Raw genomic sequence first — 25,880 nt, forward strand, 5'->3', positions numbered from 1 at the left:
GTTAATGATCTTATGAGCTTTTTATTGTAATTTTACAACATAAAGAAAAATCAGTCTTAAATAAGACAGACTGAAACCACACCTGTCTTTTTCACCATTAACAGAAACGACTGCAAAACTCCAATACACGCTAACCTTTTATTATTGATAGTTTGTTAGTTGCAGTGACGCACAAAACAATAGTGAAGCATTATTTGGGCAGTGATCAATAAAAAGTTACCAACACCGAAGCAGTTTCAGCAAAGCATTCATGTGCATCTGTAATGTTCCTCAGACAGGGACATTTTAAAAGGAGAAATAACACATTTGCCCTCTGGTGTGTATGCAGTAGCTTATGGTGGCTAATGTTTGCAAACTTTACAGGTAGATATACAGATGTTACAGAAATGTTAACGTACTTTACTACTTTTCTCCATCACTACTCTCACCCAACATTTTCAATTCATTACGGTGTAGTTGCCTCTTGTGGCCATAATAGACTTAGGCCCTGTTCCAACCTGGCATCGACATCCGCCATCTTGAGCGATTCATTTCGCCTGGAACAAGTAATAGGCCCAGTCTGTATTGTTTTGATTTCTTTTTCTTTTGATTTCTGCTAGAAAAGTCACAGGAAGTGCTTTGGTGCCTCCTGTCACTTAAACAAAAACAGCACCACGCGGAGTTGGTTAGCTCACTTATGCAGCACCGGTGCCCCATGTGTGGAGGCTCGAGTCCTCCTGCAGCAGCCTTGGGTTTGACTCCCCCCACTCTCTCCCCCTTCACACTTAGTGCTTCCTATCATTAAAGGCTTGAAAATATCCCAAAGATATCTTTAAAAAAAAAAATCGGCATCACATTTGGTCTTTGCGAGTAGAAATTAGATCTGATCTCAAGTCACTATAGAGAACACTAATTCCTGGAGGGTACTGACAAACTCAGAGGTGTCCACGTGTGACCAGATCACTTGAAGCGCATGTTAATACCAGGTGTGAACAGCGGTTATGATTACATTTCATGTAAGAGAATAGATACATATAAAAACAGAGATCTTATAAAAAGACTTTTGGTCATATATAAAGTGTAAGGACATTGTATTTTTACAAAAACTACTGAAGATCTTTCCTAAAGCTCCATTTATTATTTTTCTAACCACTTACAGGCAACAGGTCAAGCTTTAAAAACAACACTGACATATAATGATCTTATAAAATAGTTGCATTTGCTAAAAGTTGCTTGTTTAAAGACCAACATTTGCATTAATTGGGATCCTGTTTAGGTCCCGACCAGTTTCTGAAAAACGCTGTGTCTTGAAACGTGAGGCGAGCTTGAAAAGCAAAAAAAATGAGCTAAATGAGGCTAAAGACCTCTGTGGAGCAGTGGGTAACTGCAGAGTGATTCTCTGTAGATTCACAGTTCACATTATACATCATCAGTCATTTAATTATTGATATAAAATTGGTGCAGCTCTAACTTTGCTGCTCACTCTTGTGTCTCCTCACTGTTGGACGGCGGGGGCTTGCACAGTGATCACCGTCTGACAGGGACAGGAAACAAGGAAAGGACACATTCAAAACTCTGTTATAGCAAAAATAGTTACAGTTTAAAGGTGACATTAAAAAAATCTCTTTTTCTGTGTTTTTGCACATAAATGTTTGTATCTGCGGTGAAAAAAAGACCACCCTGTTGTTTTTTTGACCTGGCTAAGCCCTACATCCTGGCTCTGAACAACTGGTTCAGATTTCTCTCCCACTGTGATGTCAAAGACGGACTCTTTTGGGGTAACAATCTGAGACTCTCCACTTCTATGGTGAAGGGGTGTGACATTTCCTAAATATTTTGAAATCGGTTGACCAATCACAACAGACTGGGCCAGCTGGCCAATCAGACCAGACTGGGGTTTATCGGGAGGAGGAGCTAAGATAAATCCAGGCGTTTCAGACAGAGGGTGAAAAGAGGAGCTACAGGAATGGACAGTATGTGGTCACTGATGCCTTTTCTGAACATTAGAGCATGTAAACCTTTTCAAGTGGTAACCTAAATTAAAAGTATGAACCTGAATATGAGCATAATATGTCACCTTTAATATTTACTTACATTTTTTTGAGGTCAAAAGTAATTATCTGTAAAATTCCAGGTTGGCCCTACTTTGAAGATCTGGTGGGGCTTTTCACACTCAATTCTTTGTCTTGTGGGGTTGGTATATTTAGCTATTATTAGGGAAAACCTTTGTCAGTTTCTACTGTAATCGCCAGTGTCTACTCACCATTTTGGGCGCTGGTGTGCAGCAGTTCACCACCTTGCAGCAGTAGACGGCCAGAGTGACGGAGATGGCCAGCAGAGCCGCCTCGATGAGCACGCCCTCAGCATAAAAGTGGGAGTGGATGCTCTGAAAGTTGGATGAGGATTGCATAGAAAGAAAACAAATGAATGAGAAAAATGAATCATGGCAAAATAAGGCTTACCGTACAATTCAACTGGAATTGTATGTGTTCTCTTCATGTGCTGATCTGGCAACTGCTTTCACATGTCAGATAAATGTTGACGGACATTTCAACTGCTTTCAGTTCTTTTATCTCAACTGATATTTCAATATCTATCTAACAGTTCCCTTATTGTTTCTTTTTTTTTCACAGTTTCAATCTAATTTTTGTATCATTTTTATCAGTTATATAGGAAATATGAGGTGAGTCATACACAACTGTAAGAATAGCACAATTTACACAACATTGCAGGAATTAATTCCAGAATTATTTGTGTGTCAGATCTTTAAAAGGCCATTTTGAAAGTATGGCATGTAAAACTGTGATACAGTACATCGTGTTATAGATATTGCTCTCACAAAGAGCTACAAGTCACCTCAATATTACTGCAGATATCACCATAGTGAAGTGTGATGTTGTCATAGTAGTAGGCCCAGCAGAAAGAAGGCATGTGATCCATTTTAACCAGAATACAGATCATGTTGAAGAGGGAGGCACCACAAGCCACTATCTGCATCCCCAGACAGGCTCTCAGCTGAAAAACAGACACACAACTTTAACATGTTTCTTTCTAAAATGACACTCGACTTGTTTTAATCCCCAGACAAAATTTAAAAAAAAAAAAAAAGAAGAGGATGTTTAAATTCTGAAATAAGTGTCAAAGGCAAATCAAGTTTTATCTGTATTATGCCAAGTCATAACTAAATGATCATTTTGAATTGTCATGTCTGGTTTACCAACATGTTAGGGACAAGAAGACACATGCACGACACCAGGGTTTTTAGCTTCTCCTCCAAGATTCTTTATGAGATGGTTTCGGACTGATTGTCTGTCTTCCAATTTAATTCAGTTTAGTTTTATTTGTACAGCGCCAAATCACAACATACATTATCTCAAGGCACTTTACATAGTGAGGTCGAGACTTCACAATATTATAGAGAAACCCAACAGTTCCCACATTGAGCAAGCACTTGGCGGCTGTGGAGAGGAAAAGCTTTTTTAGCACAAAGAAATTTCTAGGAGAACCAGATTCAGTTGTGGGCCGAACAGCTGCCTCGACCGGTTGGGGTGAGGGGGAAATGAACTCCTGTCACTTTTGGGTGCTGTTTCGCCTGTTTCACTACCCCTGGCTGCCCAGTCGAATCTGGCCACATATATGTAGACAACTAGCCCGGCGTAGCCAGACTAATCCTCAAATGCGTATTAGTCTGGGACCCCTCGGCTCATTTTCGATTTCCAAGAGGCGTTACCAACGGACGCAGACGAAGCAGAGCAGAGAGGAGATGTTGGATGGGATGCCGTTTTTGTGGGAGAAATTTGAAAATATCGGGGAACTTTTAGTCCAATGCTTGTTAGCCAGCGGCAGGAGGTGTGCGTACAACCAAGAACACGGTACCAACAACCAGATAAGAATGAGCTTGTTCATTGGCCCACCGCTTGCTCATGCGCGTTGTCACGTCTCCTGGAATTCAAAAGATGGCAGGCAATGACATAACATCGCACTCTTTGATTTGACACTTTTTTAAGCATTGAAGTGCTGCGTTTCATTTGATAACGGTTGGGGTTAGGGCAATGTGGTTAGGGTAAGGGTTCGCCGTACACTACATTTAACATCACACGGCAACTTCTTTCGAAACCCAGCAAAACAACAGCACTACTATTAAAAAGTCATCTGACGCTCTTCTTTCGCTTTTTCCGCGACATCTCAATATCTGCCACTGTCAAAGGAAAAGCTCGAAGAAGAGTGTCACGTTGCCAATCCCGATGCCACCTCTTAGCTGGTTGTGGCCCAAGAAGACACGGCCTCAACCGCAGCTCAGCGGCAGCCTTGGATGTTTACAAAAGTCGCTTTTGTATAAACCCCGCCCCTTATCAGATAATCAGTTGCGTTTGGACCGGCAAGTTTTCTGCCGGGGGAAATCTCTTTCCAATGGAGGGGATCCGGGCCGTATTCTGGCAGAGCAAATTGAAATGAGCTCCCAGAATTCGTCTGGGTCCCAGGCTAGTAGAGAGGTTCAACAACCAACTCCATTCAGCTTTACACAGTGACTCATCTCACAGAGGAAGTGGCAGAAACTGAGTCATGCTTCTTTTTTCTGCTTTTTGTAGTCAGGGAGAGCCCAACAGAACTTAATGTCAGACATTATCTGATATTTTCTCTTTGCTTTTCAGAAAAAAACTGAAGTTGCCTTGTTACTTCCCATGTATGGACGACTATTGGTCACCATGTTCAGCCGGCATGTTGCGGTCGGTTCACTCACCGTTGGCAGATGGAGATTCTGTGCTGCTACAGCAACAGCCCCGGCGATTACCACCTGAGAGGAGAGCAAAAACCACACCATCAAAAAGGCAGCAGTACAAAGTATGAAAAACAGTCTCCCAGTATTATGATGGTGTGCATAATGACATAAAGAAAGACAAAAAAGGGGTTCAATAAAAAAATATATAAATATATTCTTCAAATACGTGTTAAACACGTCAAGAAAAATGTATCACACAGAAATAAAGAGAAACAACAAACACAAACTGAGGATTTTTTTTGATGCATTCATCTACTCTGTCGTAATTCAGTGGAAAAATAATGTTTGTCTTGAAGCAGCTGTATGAATTGGTTTTATCGTGACATGAATTGTCCATGCCGCATAAAAATGAAAAAAAATAGCGCGAGGCCTGCCGCTGCTACATGCCAGGCCCCGGTTCTGAAATGGAGATGCATTATCAATGCTGTAAAGAACTAACAGCTGTCCAACCACAGCCGGCGAGTCTACAGGAGACTATTTCAATGTGGAAGGCTGTCTGTCATGGATGTCTTCACGCAACGCATGCTGGATTCATTCTGGTTCAAAAATGTGTCTGTCTTTCACTGGCGCTGCAGAACGCCTCCATGTCGCATGACATCAGAAACTCAAAGAGCGAGGCGGCCGCAGGTTTCCGAGACAGGGCTCTGTCCTTATTGGCTTTAAGTCTTTACTGACACAGGATGTGTGGTTCATTTCTGTTTTAATAACTTCAGATCTGCTGCTCCGTTTGGTCCCCCCGCCCCCCAGTGAGGATGCAGTTCGTCTGCTCTCCTCATTCTGTTAGTTTCAATTTTCAGGAAGAAAGCTGAGAGTGTGTTGTTGCTGTCATAGGTCATATTTTCAGTGAGTAGATTTGCTTTCTTTGCACCCTCCAATATGGTGGCTCTTGCTTTTATTATTTTTATTTGTACTTGACAAAACAGACAGAAATGACAGTGTTGCTGAGTCCACGTGTGACTCTCCCACGCTGATTGTGCAGGAAGCATGTGTCTAACTTGACAGTGCCATTTCAGAGTGGCCTTTTATTGTGGCCAGCCTGAGACACACCTGTAATAATCATGCTGTCCAATCAGCATCTTGATATGCCACACCTGTGAGGTGGAGGGATCGTCTCGTGCTCACTGACACAGATTTCGACAGATTATTGAACAATATTTGAGAGAAATAAGCCTTTTGTGTACATAGAAAAAGTCTTAGATCTTTGAGTTCAGCTCATGAAAAATGGGGGCAAAAACAAAAGTTTATAATTTTGTTCAGTGTATATATATATATATATATATATATATATATATATATTTATGTTTATTTTTTTCTCCGCCGTAAATCTTTTGTCAGAAGTTGAGGGAGGCCATTGGGAATGACACCATTTTACTTCAGATGTATTAGAAAATCCAGAAGGAAAACTATATAATTACACTATATTAACTTTACATTCAACACTCTCAGCAATACCCGCCTTGTTCGCCCGCGGTGGCTCATTCGTGCGAGCTTACTTATTTGTCCCAGCTTACCAGTAGGGAGGAAATAAAGAAGGATACGTCGGTGTGAATCTGACCCAGGCCCTTGGCCAGCAACACGCCCACGCAGATGATCTGAAACGCACTCAGGCCAATCTGAGTGACCTGGAACCAGAACACAGAAGAGTTCAGGTTAAGGTCAATGCGTGTGTGTGTGTGTGTGTGTGTGTGTGTGTGTGTGTGTACCCCCAGAGCCTTGGGTTCAGCCTCCAGGTACTTCTTGTTCCTGTGGACGTTTCTCTGGAAGCTGACCGCGACCAGCGGGCTCTGGGCTGCGCTGGCGCCGCCTTCCTCCACCACCGCTGCTTCATCTGAGGAATTCATATTGTCTTGTTCTTTAGCAGAAACGGCGCAGGGGAGCAGAGAAGAAACCGCGGTCGCCCCTTTGCAGCAGGTCGCCCCTTTGCAGCAGTGTCTCAAGCGGAACACAACATCTGGATCCCATCGCCTCTGGCCGTGCAACACGGATCCTCTCTGCTGTGCCCTCTCCTCACCGTCAACACAAAACTATGCGTGTTCAGAAAAGTGTTTGTTTTTGGTTTGTTGTTGTTTTTTTTACCTGCCATGATCACGGTTTCCTCAACAAGTCCACGAACGGCTGGCTTCCCCCTTTCGCACGCGTCTGGAACAACTGGTCTCGGGGCTGCAGCCTGAAGTTTTGCAACAACTCGGTGTAGGAGAGTGACAGAGTCCCGCCCCACATCTGTCACTGCAACATGACTCCCAAGGCACACTTCCTCTGGGCCTTCCCGGCATCAGCTGTATGAAGCGGGGCTTCTGATTGGCTGCGTGGTGTTGCTCGACGTCTTCCAAAATCTGCAGTCATTTGACACCAGACTAACGCAAAAGACCCATATGCATCATGGTGATCAGTTGAACTGACTCGAGAGATATATATATATATATACACACACACATATATATATATATATTATGATACATTATTCATCAACATATGTTCACAGTTACAGTCATCAATGTATTCCCCATGTAAAATGTTTTGTTTGTTTTCCATTTTTTTGTTTAAAAAAACAAACAAACCCAAAACCAACTCACACCAAAGCAAACCATAACAAATTATTGGTTTGAGTTTAAGGCGGCACAGTGGTGAAGTGGTTAGCACTGTTGCCTCCCATATAGAGAAATAATAATAATGATTACTATTATTATCATAGAAAGCTGCGGTTGCCAATCTTGTCATTCCAGAACGAAAAAGACGAGGACATCTCGTGTGACATCTACGTGTGAGTCAAAGGGCAATGCCATCAAAAGTATCTTTATGATCAGATAACGTTTTTCAGAAGTGTATAATGCAATGACTCCAGTTTTGTTCTGAAATTGCCGCTCATCCAGGGCCTTTATGTCTGGAAGACATTCCTCGATTCCGTTTTAGATCTAGCTCTGAGTTACAGTTGATGCTGACTGCTTCCCTTAGCTGTTCAGATCGATGACAGGTATATACAATGAACAAAATTATAAACGCAAAACACTTTTTGTTTTTGCCCCCATTTTTCACGAGCTGAACTCAAAGATCCAAGACTTTTTCTACGTACACAAAAGGCTTATTTCTCTCAAATATTGTTCAATAATCTGTCGAAATCTGTGTCAGTGAGCACGAGACGATCCCTCCACCTCAGGTGTGGCATATCAAGATGCTGATTGGACAGCATGATTATTACAGGTGTGTCTCAGGCTGGCCACAATAAAAGGAATGTCCACCGGAGCTGTTGCCCGTGAATTGAATGTTCATTTCTCTCCCATAAGCCGTCTCCAAAGGCGTTTCAGAGAATGTGGCGGTGCACCCAACCGAGCCTCAGAAACCGCAGAGCACGTGTAACCGCACCGACCCAGGACCTCCACATCCCGCAGTGTGCGCAAACTGAACATGAATGTGATCACCTTCATACCTCATGATCTGTATGAGAAGAAACTGTGATAAAAGACTCCTAGAACGGAAACTAATGATAAGCTTGATTCATAAAACAGGGAAGGAGAAAAGGAATCTGTGTAACCTGTAAATCTATTCATACTATAAACATGTACAATGAATGTGTTTCAATAAAATTAACTAAAACCAATAAATGGTTATTATAATCATTCTATTAAAGACATATCAAAGCAGATATTTACATGGAGAATTGGGGGAAATACATTAAGGATTATAACTAAGATCCCAGGAATGTACAGAGGAAAGAAGGTTTGAAATACATGCGCTGTAAAATAATAATACAAAATTCATCCTGATTTAGTCATTTAATTTATGTATATGGACGTTTTGAGAGATGCTTTTGACACTAACACAGATTTCCTTTAACTTAATCCTTAGTTAATAATTTCTTTTGAACATTTTTTTGAACGGACTGTAGTCAAAGTGAAATATAAAAGTTAGAGTTGTGCAGAAAGTGTTAAAGTGTTAAAAAATCAAAGAAATAAGAAACATTCCATGTGTAGCTGGTGGAGCTCTTTGTGTATCGTTGTGATGGGTGTTTTCCATACCTGTGAAGAGACAAGGGAAGTCAAACACACACACACACACACAGACTTAAGAATAGATCAATCTTTATTGGCACAGGCAAATAAAACAGGCAAAAGTGCTCACACACAGTGGAAATCTTTACATACAGCGAGGTCCCTCATCTCTGTTCACTTCCCAACTTCACCTGATTGGACCAGCCGCACTGCTCTGACTACTGTTCTCTGAGAAACTCCTGCAAAAGCCGACAGTCACTTAGGAACTCTGACACCGTTACTGATTGTTTAGTGATTGAGCGCTGTCAGTCGTTTTCCCACCACGTCGCCTGCTTAGTTTATTAAACAAGCACGTCGTTTTTCTTCATTGAAGCAAAGTCAAGCCGACTTTTCAGAGCATTTAAAGAGCCAGCTCACACAAATAACCCCATACTTTCATTTCCCTCTCATGGTATATAAGTGTGCAGACACGGCTGGTTTTATTTGTCCGGAGTTTTGACAAATCTGCTGGAGGTTTGAGTGAAAAATATATTTGCGATGAAAATGTCAGTGAAAAGAGACGTTTGAAATCTCTTCAGCGCCATGGTTCTCCAGGCACAATATCCTGGTTCCTCAGACAGCAGCTTTCACCGGAACTACTTTCTTAAGGACAAAGTAGTCCCAAAAAAAAGACAACTGCTGACAACTCAGTATTTATATACTTGTAATCAATACAAGCAACCGTTCATTCAGTGAACGGTTGCTTTGAGGAGCACAAACAAACTTCAAATGTATTGGAGGAGAAGGCATGAGTTTCAGGGACAGGCTTCTCATAGGCCTGAGTGCATGAACCTAAGACCAGCCGAATGGCGAGATTCCACCCAAACTTTCTGCAATTTGTGTGAACTGACCCTTTGACTCCACATCCACTTTGCGGTTCAATTGAAACCTTTACCATTTTCATTAGGTACCTGAACGCAGCACAATATCGACCTTGGAGTCAGCAGTTGAGAAAACGATCTCACCACAGGGTTCATTTAGTAGCCTTTTCTGGACCTCGCGATCATCACTGCATCGGCAGATGGCGTTTGCTCAGATGTCCCTGTATTGTAGAAGTGCCTCGTTTTTGTTTTTATGAGCATTTTAAAACCTGACCTTTACCTTTTAGGCGGATCATCCAATATGAGATCTACAAAACCGACATGGTGGGAACATTGTAACACCCACTCAAACACAATCAGGCTCTTGTCGTCAGTTTTGCATGATTAAAGGAAAAGTTTGAAACTGTTAATTTGCTGTGTTGTTGAGAGTTTGATGGGAAGATTGATACCATTTTTTGCATCAGTCATATTGTATGTGAGGCTAGAGCCAGGAGGCAATTAGCTTAGTTTAGCATAAAGACCAGAAACAAGGGCAAACTGATGCAGAATGAATAAGGACTCCTGAGATCTTATGAATGTATGAGCCCACTTAACATCTAATCAGGATCAGACTGACTCACCTCCTTGCATTTTTATATTTTACAAAGCATCAGTTAGATATAGTATTAAAAAGACAAAGGTGATCCGTTGGAACTGTAATCAGTGCAATTAATATTGATAAAATAGAAATCATCCCTTACTAACATCCTTCTAATTTTCTCCTTTGAGCAGATTAAAATGCAAATTATATATTATAGTGCACATTAATAATCACCAATAAAGTTAGTGATCGGATAAATTCCCTTATTTTTGAAAATAAAATCCCTGTATAACAGAATACACAAGATTTGACACTTGAGAAACAAAAACAAAACAGAAGAATAACAAAACACTTGTCATGCTAACACAATGAAGTTCATTTGAAAAACTGTATCTGTGGAGCTGCAGAAAAAAAAAAAATCTGACCTCCATCTTATTTTCCCTTATTTCACTGCTCAGTATAATTTGGGTTATATAAAATCACAATCACTGCTCTGACCACGAATCCTAATACTATTGTCCCAGTGACTGGAAGTAAAGAGGGACAAAAATGAAGCCAAAATATCTCTGATACAGGCAATACCAGCTCATTCAAATTTGCTCTGCAAGAATATGGTCTGGATCATCTCCATTGGGAAGTGATATCCCCCGGCAGAAAACTTGTCAGGTTATGTGTTGTCAGGAGCTCTTCAGATCAGACTTTGGATTTAGCTGTTTAAACATGTATTAATTGACTGGCGAAGCACAATGAAATTGATCACAACTCTAAATGTTGGAGTGGAAAACAGATGATCTGTGAGATATGAGTTGTATTAATGCCTTTTTTGAATAGAAGAATTAATCAGCGAATTTGATGATCTTTTGATCAAAATACATTTTTTTTACTTTGGACCTAAAATTCAACTTTTAAGCGCTACTCCGATTAATTAATTCACATATCAATTCATCTATTGATTATACTGAAGCACTTCAAGTCGGCTCACTACAGCCTCCACACCAAGCAACTTGTAGATAAAACTCTTCATAACAGTAAAGTAGGTAAACCAAGACATGAAAGGACAGAAAGGGTTAGGGTTTGGAGGAAGTGCTTTAGCCCCTGTGAAAGCGCCTCGCTGCCTCCCTGGCTTATAACAGGCGTCACCTCTGGGTGACCTCTTATCACTCTGACCCTCCCCACCTCACAGAGACTGGTAGCCGTCCGTTCTCCTTCTGCGGCTCAGAAGGTAGGCCACCACCACGATGACAATGAGCACCAGCAATGTCACTCCCACAGCGATGGCCACACGGTAATTGGACTGGTCAGCAGGACACTGTTCAGCTGAAAAACATCACATCAACAACATATCATTTGTTTCATGTGACCAGTTTTGTGGGATCTAATGAGATGCCAAATGTCAGAAGATCAGTTGCCCCATTTAGGTGTCATGTCATCAAGCAAATATTTATCGTACTACAGTATGTATGGAGATCTGTGACTTCCAATATTAAAAATCAAGTATTTGAATCAAATTTAAAATGTAAATTATATTTTCATGTTTGGAAATCCATAACTACAACATTATTATTGTTATGAAATTATTATGAAAATCACTTTGCATTGACTTTGCATGTAATTTACTCGCGCCATCTCAGGTGTGAACACACCATAAGGCAGCAGTTAAGCCATATCATCATATATTATATTATTTGATGATTATTATTGATACATTAACCTATAAATTAAGTATTTTACAGCTGGTGGAGTATATTTAATATATAACAATTCAAAGAATTTAGATAGTGATTCTTTTTTGTTAATATTTTTTATAAAATATAGAATATTTTGCCTTCTGACCTTAGCTGCCAGATAAATGTAATGAAGTAACAAGAAAATATTTCCCCCCAAAAGGCAGTGGAGGAGAAGATGGAAATACTTGGGTATGGTAAGCTATACTTCAAGAGACATCACTTTTAAAATAAAGCACCTACATAACCGTAACTTGACACTGCATTTGAAGAAATTATAACAAAATGTTGCACTGTGATTTCTGTGGAGAATCTCACACCCATGCTGCTTTGCAATCTGGCCACAGAGTACATTTGTTATGCTTCGCTGTGGTTAGTGTTGCCTGCTCCAGTGGTTCTGCACTTAAAAGTCAGCCATGTAGCTGGTCGGTCATGTAAGAGGTCTAGTCTAGTCAAGTTCTTTTCTTTTCTGCTATGCTAAGTTTTTTCTATTTACTCTACTCATTAAGAGAATTAAGAAATTCATATTGAAACATTTAGTCAAGTATTGTCTGTAATACTAGTTTGAAGTACTTCACTTGAGTATTAGTATTTTGTTATTTTGTCCCTTTTTGCAATTACAATTCAATTACTACTGTACTTTATAATATATGATATATATATATAACATTTTGTGAAACTTGTAGCCACTCTGCATATAAGCAGCATGTTTGCTACTTTAAATACATTTTGCTGATAATACTTTGTGCTTTTACTGAACGCAGGACTTCTATTTGTACTGGAGAACTTATACACTGTGGTATTGTGTAACATGCAAAATGCACTTGCAATTGACAACGACATGTATTTATGAGAAGCTTTCATTTCGCCAAAAAATGGTTCCTTGTTGGTTCTTGTAGATGAGGACACTTACGCGAGCCAAATTCATTGCTCTTGGTCAGATTGAAGGCCTGCATCCGGTCCTTATTGACATCCAGATATAGTCCCTGCCCCATGTATATTGATTCATCCTTGCAGGAGTAGGAGTGTCCAACCTTTGCAGCGAAAAGATGCACTGACTCGTTGTTGGCAGAGTACATGGCCTTACCTGCAACAGTCAAACAAAGCAAAGTCAAGTCTGGTCACATTTATTTATATACCACATTTAAAAAAAAAAAGAAGCTCAGGTGCCAATGATCAGCTGAGGAAACAAACTTGTTAGACTGCATTGTACATGAATTGCAGGTTAGTAGTTCCCAGCATCACATGCTTTACAGTAATTCAACAGATAATGTCTGTACACTATTGAGGCCACACACAAACAAACAAGGAAGCTGTTGCCTCTTTAATGCCTCTTGTCTCTGCTAATATTTGCATCTCTTGCACAACATCAGCCTGCAGCTGATATGACAGTGTGTTGTCCACGAGGTGACCCAATTAGAAGATTCCAAAGTTTAGTCATAAAAAGGCAGTAAATCATATGTAGAAACAGGAATAAAACATGAGTGTTAACAACTTACTTCCTTTAATGATGGAGTAGGAGACGCTAAAAGACAGCGAATGAACGTAGACAGTATTGTCAGCAGCGCTCTGAGGAAATATAAGACAGTAGGACAGGTTTTCACAAAGGATGTAGACAAATGATACTGCGTAGTCTAGGTGCTAAGTGCAGCTTTTTAAATCCTGTAATTGAATGTGAAATATTGGTTTTAATTTTAACGAACAAACAAGACCATGATTGAGAATATTGTGGGGCTACATTGTTCTTGACTCTGTCTGTTACAGTGACGATGTGTTCAATGTGATGGGAAATTTACTGGATTCCGTTAAAGAACAAAAAAGACATATAAGTTGTTTTGTCAACATGCATGATGCGGAACTTTGAGGTTACTCAGCAACAGAGACATGAGCTGTGTTTCAAATAAGGGCTGCGTCCTTTGGAGGCTGCATTGGAAGACCAATTGCGTCACAGTGGTGCAACTAGGCTGTCCCATTGCTAATGCAGCCAAGAAACGTGTCCTTCCATTTCCAAGCAACAACGGCTGGATCCTTCTGGGGCCAACCTTCCCAGGAATCATTGGTAAAAAATTGCTTTTGTTAAAGACAATATGGGGCAACACTGATGGCAAAACAGAGTCTGAGGAGTACAGGCTTCAACTCAGTTGAATAGCTAATGGTGCAAATGTAAAAAAGGTTGAGCTAAAGTAAATGCAGCGGCTCACAGTAGGTAAAGATGCAATGGTTAGAGCAGGCTAACGACGGAAACGGGAAATCCTCGGTGGACCAGAGCATGTCATTGCGGTTAAGCCTTACCTCAGAAGGATGTAACCCCTGAATTGGGACTCAAATGAATTCTGTCTCATTGTTCCATACGTTCTACCCCATTTTTGTGGCAATCTGCCTACTTGACAAAACAAATACAGTATTATTGCTGATTGTTGACAGCAACTTGCGATGACTTTCATTGTTAATTTTTCAAAAATGTATAATTAGGGATGTACCGATCAAGTTTTTTTTCATTTAATATTGAGTATCTGCCAATACCGAATCCCGGTCTGATACTTGTATTTTCCTAGGTAATACAGTTGCACAGTGCACACTTCAAGTACATTAAAGTTTTCAAATAAATCCAATGTATATGATTCACGCTTATAGCTCTGCAATACATTAGAAAAAAAAATATCAGGACATCCCTATTTATTACATTTTTGAACTGCTGGACTATTTCGAAAGTATGTTAATGCCGGACTTTTAAGGTTTCAGTTGCATTTTTTAATGAGTCTAGTCCTTTGAAACACACAACATATAACACATTCATGTCACTTTTCATTAGTAGCAGTTACGGCTGAACGACTTGGGGGAAAATATCTCAAATCTGCGATGTCTGATCATAATTACGCACACTCAGTCTTCGGGACAAAATTTTCAAACGTTGCTTCTTGCTCCGCGGAGACCACTCCGCTAATGCAATGTTACCTTTTGGTTTCACCCGTGTGTAGTTGGTGGGGAAATACGCAGACGCCCTAGTCAACTTCTGATTGGTGAGAATGACTGGTACGTGCGCAGCACGGCATTTCTGATTGGTGGCCATGACTGTCACCCTGGGTCAGATGCGCTGCATTATGACGTTATCTAAATCACAGCATTTTGCGATTTGCAAATCGCGCTGTTTCATTTGATAATGATTCATCGTTCAGCCCCAGTAGCAGTCCATGAAACCTTCTCCATAGTGCTACGGTAGCTTTCTGCCGATTGGTACAATGAGTGGTAAAAACGTTAGCACCGAGCTCAATAATACCTGTCTAGTATGTAGCTAGCTAGTACCAAGTAACAAAGTCAAGGAATGTTGTTGTTAATGTTATTTTCAGGTTGACTTGGTTTATGCTATAAGTTACTGAGTTTTCGTTGTACATTTGTTGACCTTGGTTACTGTGCCAATTAGGGTTACTGGACATATACAAATATCATTTGTGTGAGATAAAGGTTATCAGGCAGTATTCGTTTTAGCATTACACGTACGTTGTATAGTTGCTCTGACAATGGAACAGGAAGTTCAGTGATGCTTCAGCAAGCAACTTTATCAGTCACAAGCTGTTCAGCTGGACTGTCACGTGGAAAACCACTAAATGAATCACACAAGCACTGTTCCGTGTCACATGCTCTTAGAACAGTCCTGTCAACTATAGTTCCCTTTTTCTTTCTGATTCTGGTTAATGCTGCACTATTTAATTGCTTACTGCAATTCAAATTCCAAATCAGTGTAAGTAGGTTAAAGATAAGGTATTGCAAAAACAAGGACTGATCTCTTTGCCTTCCTTATTGCAACATCATTGTGGCATATTTTTGACAAATCTAAGAAATCAGAAGTACCTTGTTGAACATGAAGGTGATGATACCCTCGTTGAAGACAAGGGTAAGATTGGCCTTGGTTCCCTCACAACGGCCTTCTGCTTTGGTCATCTTTGGCTGAACAACGAAAGTTCCATTGACCTGAAAGGTAAATGGAGAGAAATCAGGAAGTTAGATGACCACCTTGCCTAGGAATTGTCTTGTGACAAAAAGATGACACGCACTTTACCTTCTACGCTCATCAATCCCACCACAAGGAGGAAATTAAAACTTGCATGAAAACACATTTTCATTTCCTGAATAGCAAGCTGACAATTGCAATGCTAAAGGCCGAGTCAGAGACCCGCGGAGAAAGTTGTACTCATTCAAATTCCTAAATGGCTAAATAAAATTAAGATTAGAATCTGCCAGCAAATTAGCTAGACCCTTGTGGACTAGGTTTGCAGGGGCTCTTGTGTCTATTGTGACTAAGGATCTGTACCTTTGGTCTTGCCACTCGGATCTGCAGTGCCATCTGAGCCATCAGGCAGATTGCTTTTCTGTCGTCTGTCATTAGGGTGTAATTTCCTACAGTCAAGTTGGTGGAAGGAGTAGGTCCAGGGGGAGAAGTTGTAGTCTTCGGGGTGGTGGTTGTTGTCTTCGGGGTTGTAGTCTTCGGGGTGGTGGTTGTAGTCTTCGGGGTGGTGGTTGTAGTCTTCGGGGTGGTGGTTGTAGTCTTCGGGGTGGTGGTTGTAGTCTTCGGGGTGGTGGTTGTTGTCTTCGGGGTGGTGGTTGTTGTCTTTGGGGTGGTGGTTGTTGTCTTCGGGGTGGTGGTTGTTGTTGTCTTCGGGGTGGTGGTTGTAGTATTCGGGGTGGTGGTTGTGCTTACTGGGGAGTGAAATTCCTTTGCAGGGACCACTGTCGCAGAATGTTTGGCTTTGTTTTCATCGTCAGCCAATGACAGTGCTTAAGTCAAAAAGACACGGAAGGAGAAACAAAGCCATTTCAAAGTTCAATACCAACTCAATAGGCTTTTATTTAAAGCTGCATTAATTGATTATTTTTGGCAACTTAGCAATGGTAGAAACAAACCCAACATCTGGTACAGTATTGGCTTAAGTAAAGGCTATGTTATTACGGCTAACAGGTTAGTGAGCAATTTCCTGTTTACACATTTACAGATTTAGAGCAACATCATCATTGATGGGAGTTGTTCCACCTGATGAATGTGAGTCTTTTAGCTTTGTTTTAGTCTCCACCAATTACTGAGAAAAAACACCGGCTTTGTGATCTCCAACAGGATACAACACTCTGTCACCTGTTTGGTGCTGGGCAGATAGTATAATGTGGGTTCAATACAGCTTCATTGAATTAGACAGCTGATTGCTGCTGTTGGAAAATGTGACTGATGATAGAGTTTCTGCGCTGTTGCTGCCAAAATAATGAGCTAAAACAAGCTGAGAAACACCAGAGGCCTGTACTATGAAGCAGGATTTGCGCTTTTTTAAGGTAACTTCGGGTTTAACTCTGGGTTTTCCTTCCTATGAAACTGGTTCTCTTCCTACCTGTTGGAATCCCCATGGTAACTTACGCTGAGCGGCTATCCTGCTCCGGAGCAGGTTAAGTTCGAGATAAGAGACCAAAAACTGTCAACGCTCCACAAATTGTTCAATCATTCTCATGATAATGAACGAAAAATTCAGTGTGATTTGACATCATCACACATTAACTTCTCTCCTGTGCTTCAGCAGCAGAAACCGACTGACGTCACTTCAGCCATCGTCAGACAAAAGTGTAAAAATATTCACTCGATATTAAACTTAATAAATTCCTGTGCTTATTTACAGTATATTTTAGGCAGAGTGGTTCTTTTTTCAATTTGATATATTTGTTCATATTATTTTCATTTTACTTCGTAGTGTCACTTTTACATGTCGCTTAAACCAAATGTACCTGCAGGTATTCAGGTGTCATATTAAAAGCTGTATTCATGGTTCTGATGATGTCGCCCCTCTTCCATTTGAACACGCTCCTAGCTGGATATGAAAATCCACAATCAACTCAGATAGTTGTCATCCCGCTTTATAGTACAGGTCATCAGGACGGCCAACGTTAGGTATGGAAAACATATCCTGGGGATGTTGAACTCCCTTCGTAGAGCGGGTTGACCTGCAGTTCTCAATACAAGGGAACCTTTCCATATTAAACAAAGCTATTTAACACCTTTGTAAAAATCCAAAAGTAGCGATCGTAGAGTACAAACGAGAAGGTTTGTTGGCCAAAATTGCTCATGTTTGAACTATGAGCGACTCCTGTCGTTCAAGCGAACGTCGTCCCATTGGCTGTCTGACACAGTTCAGCTTGACGGCAGCTCATGTTTACCTCGGATCATAATGCCATATCTACTGTACGCCATACAATCTGCAACTCGTTTATGACATGGTGTTGTGCATGCGGTGCACAGTTTCTCTGCAGTGTCCCACTCTGTGAGTCAGTGGTTGGCATCAAGTTCAGACAAATGATGCTTTTAAAGAACCTGGGACATGACTGATATGACTGTGATCTACTTTGGACTTCATTCCACCCGAGTGACGTTTTCAACACAGAGTTTTGGGCTTCCGGACGCAAACCGCGGATTCATCCTGTCCTCCGAAAGAAAAACAAGCGGGCCTCTTTCTACCAGCAGACATGTGACTCGGAAGACTGCGGAAACCTCTGTTCCCTAAACAATCCAGGAAGTCCCACCGAGGTCTCAGAAAACATGTCACTGAAACATACATCCGGACTCTTTCTTATAAACCCCAAGTGACACCGCGGCGAAACTCTGAACATGAACACCGCATTGGGTCGTGCGCGGGGTCCTCGTTCTGAAAAAAAATATTCATAAATTTTTTTTTTAAAAAGACTCGAAATATTGCTCAATAAAAATGTTTTAATGAGCAAAGGTGGATGGTCCACAGACTCCTTGCTATGTGAACATGCTGGGAGATGAGAGTGTCTCACCTGACGAAGCGCAGCAGGCCACAAGCACGATCACGACGACACTCTTCATGGCGACAGGTGCTGACGGACTGAACTTGTGACAGGCGCTCGTCGGGAAGCGACTGCTCCGCGGGCGCGGGCGCGTCAAGCTCGCGGAGGCGCCGAGGACATGGCCGGAAACCGCGAAAAAATAAAAGCATGGAGAAAAAAAAGCGCAGGCTCGCAACATGCACAATTGACTATGATTTTCCCGAATAATTTCAATAGAAAAATCAAATCAAAAGTTATTATCTTTCTATTCTACAGTACTCATCACATTATCTTATAGCCATGAATCACATTTGATCTTTTATTTTGAGCCATCAACGTGACCATTTGGAACAAGAAATATTTTAGTATTTCAATCAGTGACCCAATATTCAGATGTTTGTAGGTAAATGTCCTACATTCTCCGGGTACGCCGGCTTCCTCCCACGGTCCAAAGACATGCAGACTGGGGTTGGGTTCATTGGAGACTCTCAAATTGACCGTAGGTGTGAATGTGAGAGTGAATGGTGGTTCGTCTCTGTATGTGGCCCTGCGATAGGCGGGCGACCTGTCCGGGGTCAACCCCGCGCCTCGCCCAATGTCAGCTGGGACACTATGGGGGCTACCTGGTTGATCCCCCCGTGACCCTTAAATGGATAAAGCGGTAGATGATGGATGGATGTCGCAGATGGATGGATGTCCTACATCTGTGGTAAATTGATGGAGGTTCTGCATTGAATAGGGACGTTTAAGGGCGTATTCCCTTAAATTCACATTAATATTACAAGCAGTTAAGAGTGTTACTAATTCAATTAATTTGCAAATCGTGGGGTCCATTGCGGAGTCGAGGCGACGTGAATGTTAATCATTATATGAGGATGAAAAAGAGGTCAAGTGGTACATAGGTAGTGAGTGAATGTATTTTGAAAGAAGTAACCGGATGTGCTAGTGCTGATGACCGTATATAACTTGTCAAGTGATATCATTATCCAGGAAACGAAACCAATGTGGCAGCAGGGAGGGAACGTGTTGACTGTGTGTGGAGGGAAAAGGTCACATGTTATTTTCCATTAGAATGAAACTTAATCTGATCAGACCATGTTTCGTTACTACATTCCTCGTGACCAAACTGTGCTTTACTCAAAGTGGCTTTATTCTTTCCTGTTCAAAGCACTTGTAACACTTTCATAACTGAAAGAACTCCAGCCTAGACAACTCATTACTTTACTGCTCACAGTACTCTATAAGAAATACATGCCACTGAAGTACAAAACCAAGTGTTGGATCCTCCATTCATGCAGCCCTGGTCTTATATAGAGAAACAGTGTCAAAATTTAGTTTATATTGCGTTTTAGTTTATACACTTTTTCCCCTGTTCCAAGTAATTAACGCAGAAAACAGTGTCGTTGCAGTTCAATTATTCTATTAACTGAAGCTGCAGCTAATGATTATTTTCAATATGAGTACATCTGACAAAACGCTGATTGACGATTAATTGCTCAGTGTATAAAATTGCTGCAAATAACGAAAATGACGATTGTGATTTAAACAGTTTTTTTGTTCTGACCAACCGCAAAATGTTGAGTGTACTGTCGTATTAAAAGCTATCAAATACTCACACTTGAGAAGTCGGTAGCAGTTGCTGTGCAGCAGTTTTGCTACAGCAGCTGGACAATTTACAAGCTGCTCAAGAAAAAAAAACGTGCATGATTGGCTGAGCTCCAAATCCATGAATACAGATTTCAAGCAACAAGCATCTGTGATCAAATATGCTCACTCATTTATTTTGTGACAGAACAATGGAACTGTGTTTCTTCGGGCCCAACACACTGCCACCACTGCAAGAACAGCCTGTCGAAGTGCAGTAACTTAACTGATGTCCCAGAACTAGTTTCATATTTAATACAATGTAGGGTAAGTCACAAAATGGCTATTCTTTTTCAGTGAGGGTAGGTTCTTTAATTTGTAAATATGACACATTTCCTTTAGTTTATTGTCTTCCAACTGAATGGTGTCACATGACTATATTAATTAGCTAAAAGTATATAGTGACCCCCCGCACAATCGTGTAATGTAATGTAATGGCTCCGTGACACGGAGTATTGCTCAAACTGGTTTCATGAATAGGAACCAAACCCAGTTGCCAGTTGTGAATCCAGTAGATCGCTCTGTCATGTCGACACGGGGCAGAATCTAACAGGAACGTTTCAAACATGTGATTGTTGTCAGACAGGTGTCGGCCAAAGTGTTTGGTAAACTGTTCTCTGGCGCCTGAGTCTTGGTGGTTGAACTGGTCCTTACATACGGCAGTCTTTGTGTTATGGATAAAAAAGATGCAGCTATGGTGTGCGGAATTGGTGGGACACGAGTGACCCTGAAGCACATGCAGTCATGCCGACAAAAAAGAAACAAACGAAACGGGCAGGAACACCCAAAACGTGAGACAAAAACAAGAAAAAATCTTGTAAAATTGTTACAACCCTAACAAGCACATTGAATTTCTTGTTCACAATATCATCATCACAAAAATAACACAACAAACATTAATGTAGTTTCACTAAATCCCCCCATTTTGTCAAACGCTTTAAAAACAAGTGACACCAGTGAAATAATTTCTGCTTGAAATGTATATGGGAGGTATCTGAATATTATTTACTCGTATTTTATTTGATTACTATTTTAATGGCTCAACTTTCTCTCATATATTCTTTTCGTTTTGTAATAGAATTTCAACATTTGGTCTTAATTGTCTTGTGACTGTTTTGAACAAGAACCTGTACTAAGATTATAAGCATACACTGTTTGTATCATCCCTTTGTTATAAATAAGGTTGTTTAACATTATTACTGTCAGAATCTCCTTTCCCAATGAATTCATCTTCACAACACGCAGCACTAGGGCCATAACTGATCTCACGACTGATTTTTCATCAGGGTCAGGCTTGAGTCCTAAGAAAAGAAGATTAGTTAACTTCTTTTCTCCCGCAGCCTTCTTTCCAAACTATTATCGGATTGTGTTTTCAATTTTACCCATTGGTTAAACTTCCCGGGAAAATCTTATGATAATGAGGCCACTGCCTACCAATCCCGACGCCGCGAATCCCCCTGGCCCCGCCTCCGATGACGCCAAATGAGAGGAAACTGTACAACACCATAAAAGGAAAATACTCACGCATGCGCAGTGGCCCGAGTTTTGTTTGAAGTGAACTGCTGCCTTGGAACTGCCCTACAAGCTGCAAAGTCGCCAAGCATTGGGTTTTTAATCTGTATTTCCTCCAAATTACTTCTACATTCGTTCAGCACCTCTATGCATCGCAGAGACGATGTTAGGCCACCACTATCCAAATGCCGACAAGTCGCAGCAACTGGTCAACTATGTGGAGGATTACCTGGAATGTGTGGAGTCCCTTCCTCTGGACATACAAAGAAATGTTTCCCTGCTCCGAGAAATCGATGCAAAGTATCAAGGTATTGTGTCTAAACGTTTCTAATCCTGAAGTGCAACTGCGTGTTTCAAACTGGCAAAACATTGACGGCGGTCTCGGGAGGATGGGCTGAAATGGTGGAGCAGGCGCGAGGCTTGTGTTCCCATTTTGCAAAAGAAAAAATCAAAAAAAATAATAAATAACGAGCGCCCCTTGTTCACGTCTACTTCGATCAGCAGCAATGTGACCGGGGGCAAAATGTGGATATTTACAATGACAAGCCGAAAAAAACAAGTCAGCCCACCGACAGTTAGCATAGCCCGGATACACTCCGTCCTGTGTGTGAGAAGCAAAACTCATTGAGGGAAATCCGGAATTTTGATCCTGTGATGCTTGCCGCCGATGTGCCTATGTTTCATGACGTAACGCAGATCAGCCAAGGGTGTTTATTGTCCAGTGGCAAATTCGGCGTCAGTGTAGTCCCTTTTTCGGAGCCCTGTGTCATAGTAAAACCTCAACTTTTTCCCCCGTCGGCACACACCACACACTGCCGCCCGCCGCGGAGCGTTACTGTGCGACCACCGACAGCACAATGAACAAACTTTGCTCGTTTATGTGAAGGACATGCTGCTTGGTGTATGTAACTCATGCCGAAGCCAAGAGCTTGGACTGCAGATGTATGGCGTGTAGCAAATGTTGCCCATTGACGTTGGAACCGTTGCGCGACGGCCGTGGTAAACACACACTGGCGTATTTTTAATGGACGCTGGTATCGCATTATGCACATCGTCAACAAGCCCCGATTTGAAGTCCACCTTCGCCCTGTAAGCGTGAGACGTGTGCGCAATGTTTTAGCCGCAGAAAAGAACACGCAGATGTGACCCCGGAGCAGAGGTTATGGTCGGGAAGGAGCATTGCAGATCGCCGTTTGTTAACACAAGCCTCCAGTGCAGGGGGACAATTGTCATTGTTGTTGACGCAAGAGCGAGCGGCGGCGTAGAAGCAGCCTCCGGTCCGGCGGACATCGGCGGCAGATGAACACATTCGTCGGCTGACTGGACACGCATTGGGGGGGGGGGGGGGGACTCGATTAAGTTTTTAAGCGAGATTGCACATCTCCGCGGGGGGTCAGCGCGACGACCGCTCCGCCTGCTCCGCTCCGCCGAGTGAACCGCAGCGCAGCCGGATAGCTCCTCTTCTAGGCAACGCCCCCTTGCCACTGACGTCATTTCCGGTACCCAGGAAATTCACTGCGGGCTCTGCCCCCATCGCGTCCAGCTCCTTTCTCACCACAACTAAAGTTGATGGGGGGGAATAGTTCCTTTTGCTGCTCCTTCAACCCCGTGACACTTGGACCTAACTATTCTCTATAACTATAAAAAAAAGTACTTTCTTGATTTAAATGTATAGTACCTAATGTAAAATATCAGACAAAAGCAGAATTTACTTATATTCTACTGCTCTTGTATATATCAAATACAATAATTAAGTGCATCTACCGCTGCTGGGCTGGCTGGCTGCATTTGTTGTGTTTATTATTGCACTTAGACCTAACTACTATTTGACTATTATAAAAAAAAAAATACTTTATTGATTTAAATGAACAGTACCCAATGTAAAATATCAGATAGAAGCATTTTACCAGCATGCAGCATGTTATGCATATACTATAGCAACTTGCCGGGGGGGGGGCAGTGATTTCATTGGGGGGGTGACCCCCCTTGAAGGTGTCACTGGTGAGCAGAATCTCAGAATGAACAGATAATTTAATAATTTGTATTAATGTTTTTTAATTTTGTGATTTTCTTTTTTTTAATTGAACGATTTTCATGTGTTGCATTTTTCTTTTTTTAAAGTGTCATTTTAAAATGATGCTGTGTCTCAGTAGAGTATGCATTGAGAGTTTTTCAAATAGAAATATGATAAACCTTGACAGATATGACCATTATTCTCAGCTCCATTAATTTTAGTCTCACTGTCATGTACTTTGCAGAGGTGCTGAAGGAGGTGGATGAAGTGTTCGAGAAGTACAAAGGTGAACAGGATGCGGCTCAGAGGAAGCGCCTGCAGGTCCAGCTGCAGCGGGCCCTCATCATCAGCCAAGAGCTGGGTGACGAGAAAATCCACGTGGTGACCCAGATGACGGAGTTGGTGGAGAACCGTTCCCGCCAGATGGACTCCCACTCGCTGTGCCTCCAGGAGCCCGGCGAGGCCGAGCGGCTCACCACCGAGCGACGCTCCAGTGTCCAAGAGCAGCCGGCGCCCGAGCGCACCTCGACCCGGCGCCCGCGACGGCAGCGCAACAGCGAGAGCCGCGACTCAAGCCACCCGTCGGCCAACGGCTCTCTGGTGGACGACCCCTCAGAGGATCTGTCCATCCCTCCACCCCGGGAGAAGAAGTCAAAGTCCGCCAAGAAGAAGAAGCACAAGTCCAAACAGGAACGGGACGCCTCGCCAGTCGAATTTGCCATCGACCCTAATGAGCCCACCTACTGTCTCTGCGAGCAGGTGTCTTACGGCGAGATGATTGGCTGCGACAATGACCAGTGCCCTATTGAGTGGTTCCACTTCTCTTGTGTGGGGCTGACCTACAAACCTAAGGGCAAGTGGTACTGCCCCAAATGCAGAGGGGACAACGAAAAGACAATGGACAAAAGCCTAGACAAGAACAGAAAAGAACGCCGGTCCAGGTAGTGACCTCCATCCCGAAGACGTCTTCGGTCCGAGGATTAGAACTGTTGGCCGTAGTTGATAACAGTACTCGTGATGTTGTAAGAGCACAATCAAACACCATTAGTAGCAGCGCTTATTTTGAATCAAGGACCAGTTGTGATTGAACTTGTGCTGTTACATCACTGACCGTTTCCACTGGGAATAAATGTGCTGTAGTCTGCGGGATGTCCGGCTGCTGCAAGAATCACCAGCTAGAAGCTCCCGACATCCTCAAGCGTTTTGTTTTTTTCTGGACTTTTATTTTTTATTTTGACTCGTCTGTTTTAGTATTGGTTTAATTCTGGTCAAGGTCCTAATAAACAATATGATTCCTGCGAATTATCATTATTTTATTCAGTTTTGGCCAAACAAATTGTCTCTCTTTAACTTTCTTAATTATACCCGATAATTTGTAATCTTTGTGTCTTTATATGATAATGGCTTCTAGAGTATAACTTCCACATGTAATATGTAAGAGATTGATATTTAATTGAGGAGATGATTGTTGATGGGACACTGGAATAGAAAGATCATGTTTGTGGACTTGACGTTTTCACTGGTTCACTATCGCTATTGTGTAAATTTCTTTTTATATTCATTAAAACAAAGTATTGTCATTCAGGTACCAGTTCTGTTTTCTTCGGTGGGAGGTCTGCAACAAGGTTTCTCTGAAGGGTGAATCAGTGCAGTACAGCCAACACTTTTTTTGTGCGCTTTTTTCACAAAATCTTAATCTTTTTTTTGCCATGTTAGCAGCGATCAGTGTTGTCGGTCCAAGACTTGGCCAACAATGAACTATCTGCACAACAATTATTCAATCAAATTCATGTAAAACTGTGAAGCGTCATTCACATGAGGAATCCCAATGACTGTGGCGATCCTCTGGTGTTTCTCAGCTCAAACAACCAATACAGCTAATTTGATTAATTATCCAATGGTTTCACCAAGCTTGAAGTTTATTCTATCCTGTATGTTTTAACCGGAACTCTAGTGGTGCTAGAGTGCTAAATCTAACTTTG

The 25,880-nt window shown here is 41.8% G+C and overlaps 3 protein-coding genes across 3 annotated transcripts; 1 reads left to right on the plus strand and 2 right to left on the minus strand.

The window, feature by feature from the left end:
- Positions 1 to 5: 5 nt before the first annotated feature.
- LOC118302857 lies at positions 6 to 6,996 on the minus strand. Its single transcript, XM_035629348.2, has 7 exons — positions 6,836 to 6,996; positions 6,463 to 6,587; positions 6,271 to 6,381; positions 4,721 to 4,774; positions 2,836 to 2,994; positions 2,243 to 2,365; positions 6 to 1,513 (listed from the first exon to the last, which is right to left on the minus strand). Exons 1-7 carry the CDS (start codon positions 6,840 to 6,842, stop codon positions 1,475 to 1,477), a joined length of 618 nt encoding a protein of 205 aa, XP_035485241.1. The 5' UTR covers positions 6,843 to 6,996; the 3' UTR covers positions 6 to 1,474.
- A 1,822-nt stretch (positions 6,997 to 8,818) lies between these two features.
- On the minus strand, positions 8,819 to 18,878 carry cd68 (CD68 molecule). The gene is made up of 6 exons (XM_035623117.2): positions 18,720 to 18,878; positions 16,219 to 16,682; positions 15,759 to 15,878; positions 13,409 to 13,478; positions 12,823 to 12,996; positions 8,819 to 11,502 (listed from the first exon to the last, which is right to left on the minus strand). Exons 1-6 carry the CDS (start codon positions 18,766 to 18,768, stop codon positions 11,363 to 11,365), a joined length of 1,017 nt encoding a protein of 338 aa, XP_035479010.2. The 5' UTR covers positions 18,769 to 18,878; the 3' UTR covers positions 8,819 to 11,362.
- Positions 18,879 to 21,710: 2,832 nt separating this feature from the next.
- On the plus strand, positions 21,711 to 25,482 carry ing2 (inhibitor of growth family, member 2). Its single transcript, XM_035632307.2, has 2 exons — positions 21,711 to 22,192; positions 24,143 to 25,482. Exons 1-2 carry the CDS (start codon positions 22,048 to 22,050, stop codon positions 24,841 to 24,843), a joined length of 846 nt encoding a protein of 281 aa, XP_035488200.1. The 5' UTR covers positions 21,711 to 22,047; the 3' UTR covers positions 24,844 to 25,482.
- The last annotated feature ends 398 nt before the right edge of the window (positions 25,483 to 25,880 follow it).

Source organism: Scophthalmus maximus, chromosome 1 (genome assembly GCF_022379125.1).
Source record: "Scophthalmus maximus strain ysfricsl-2021 chromosome 1, ASM2237912v1, whole genome shotgun sequence".
Lineage (NCBI taxonomy): Eukaryota > Metazoa > Chordata > Actinopteri > Pleuronectiformes > Scophthalmidae > Scophthalmus > Scophthalmus maximus.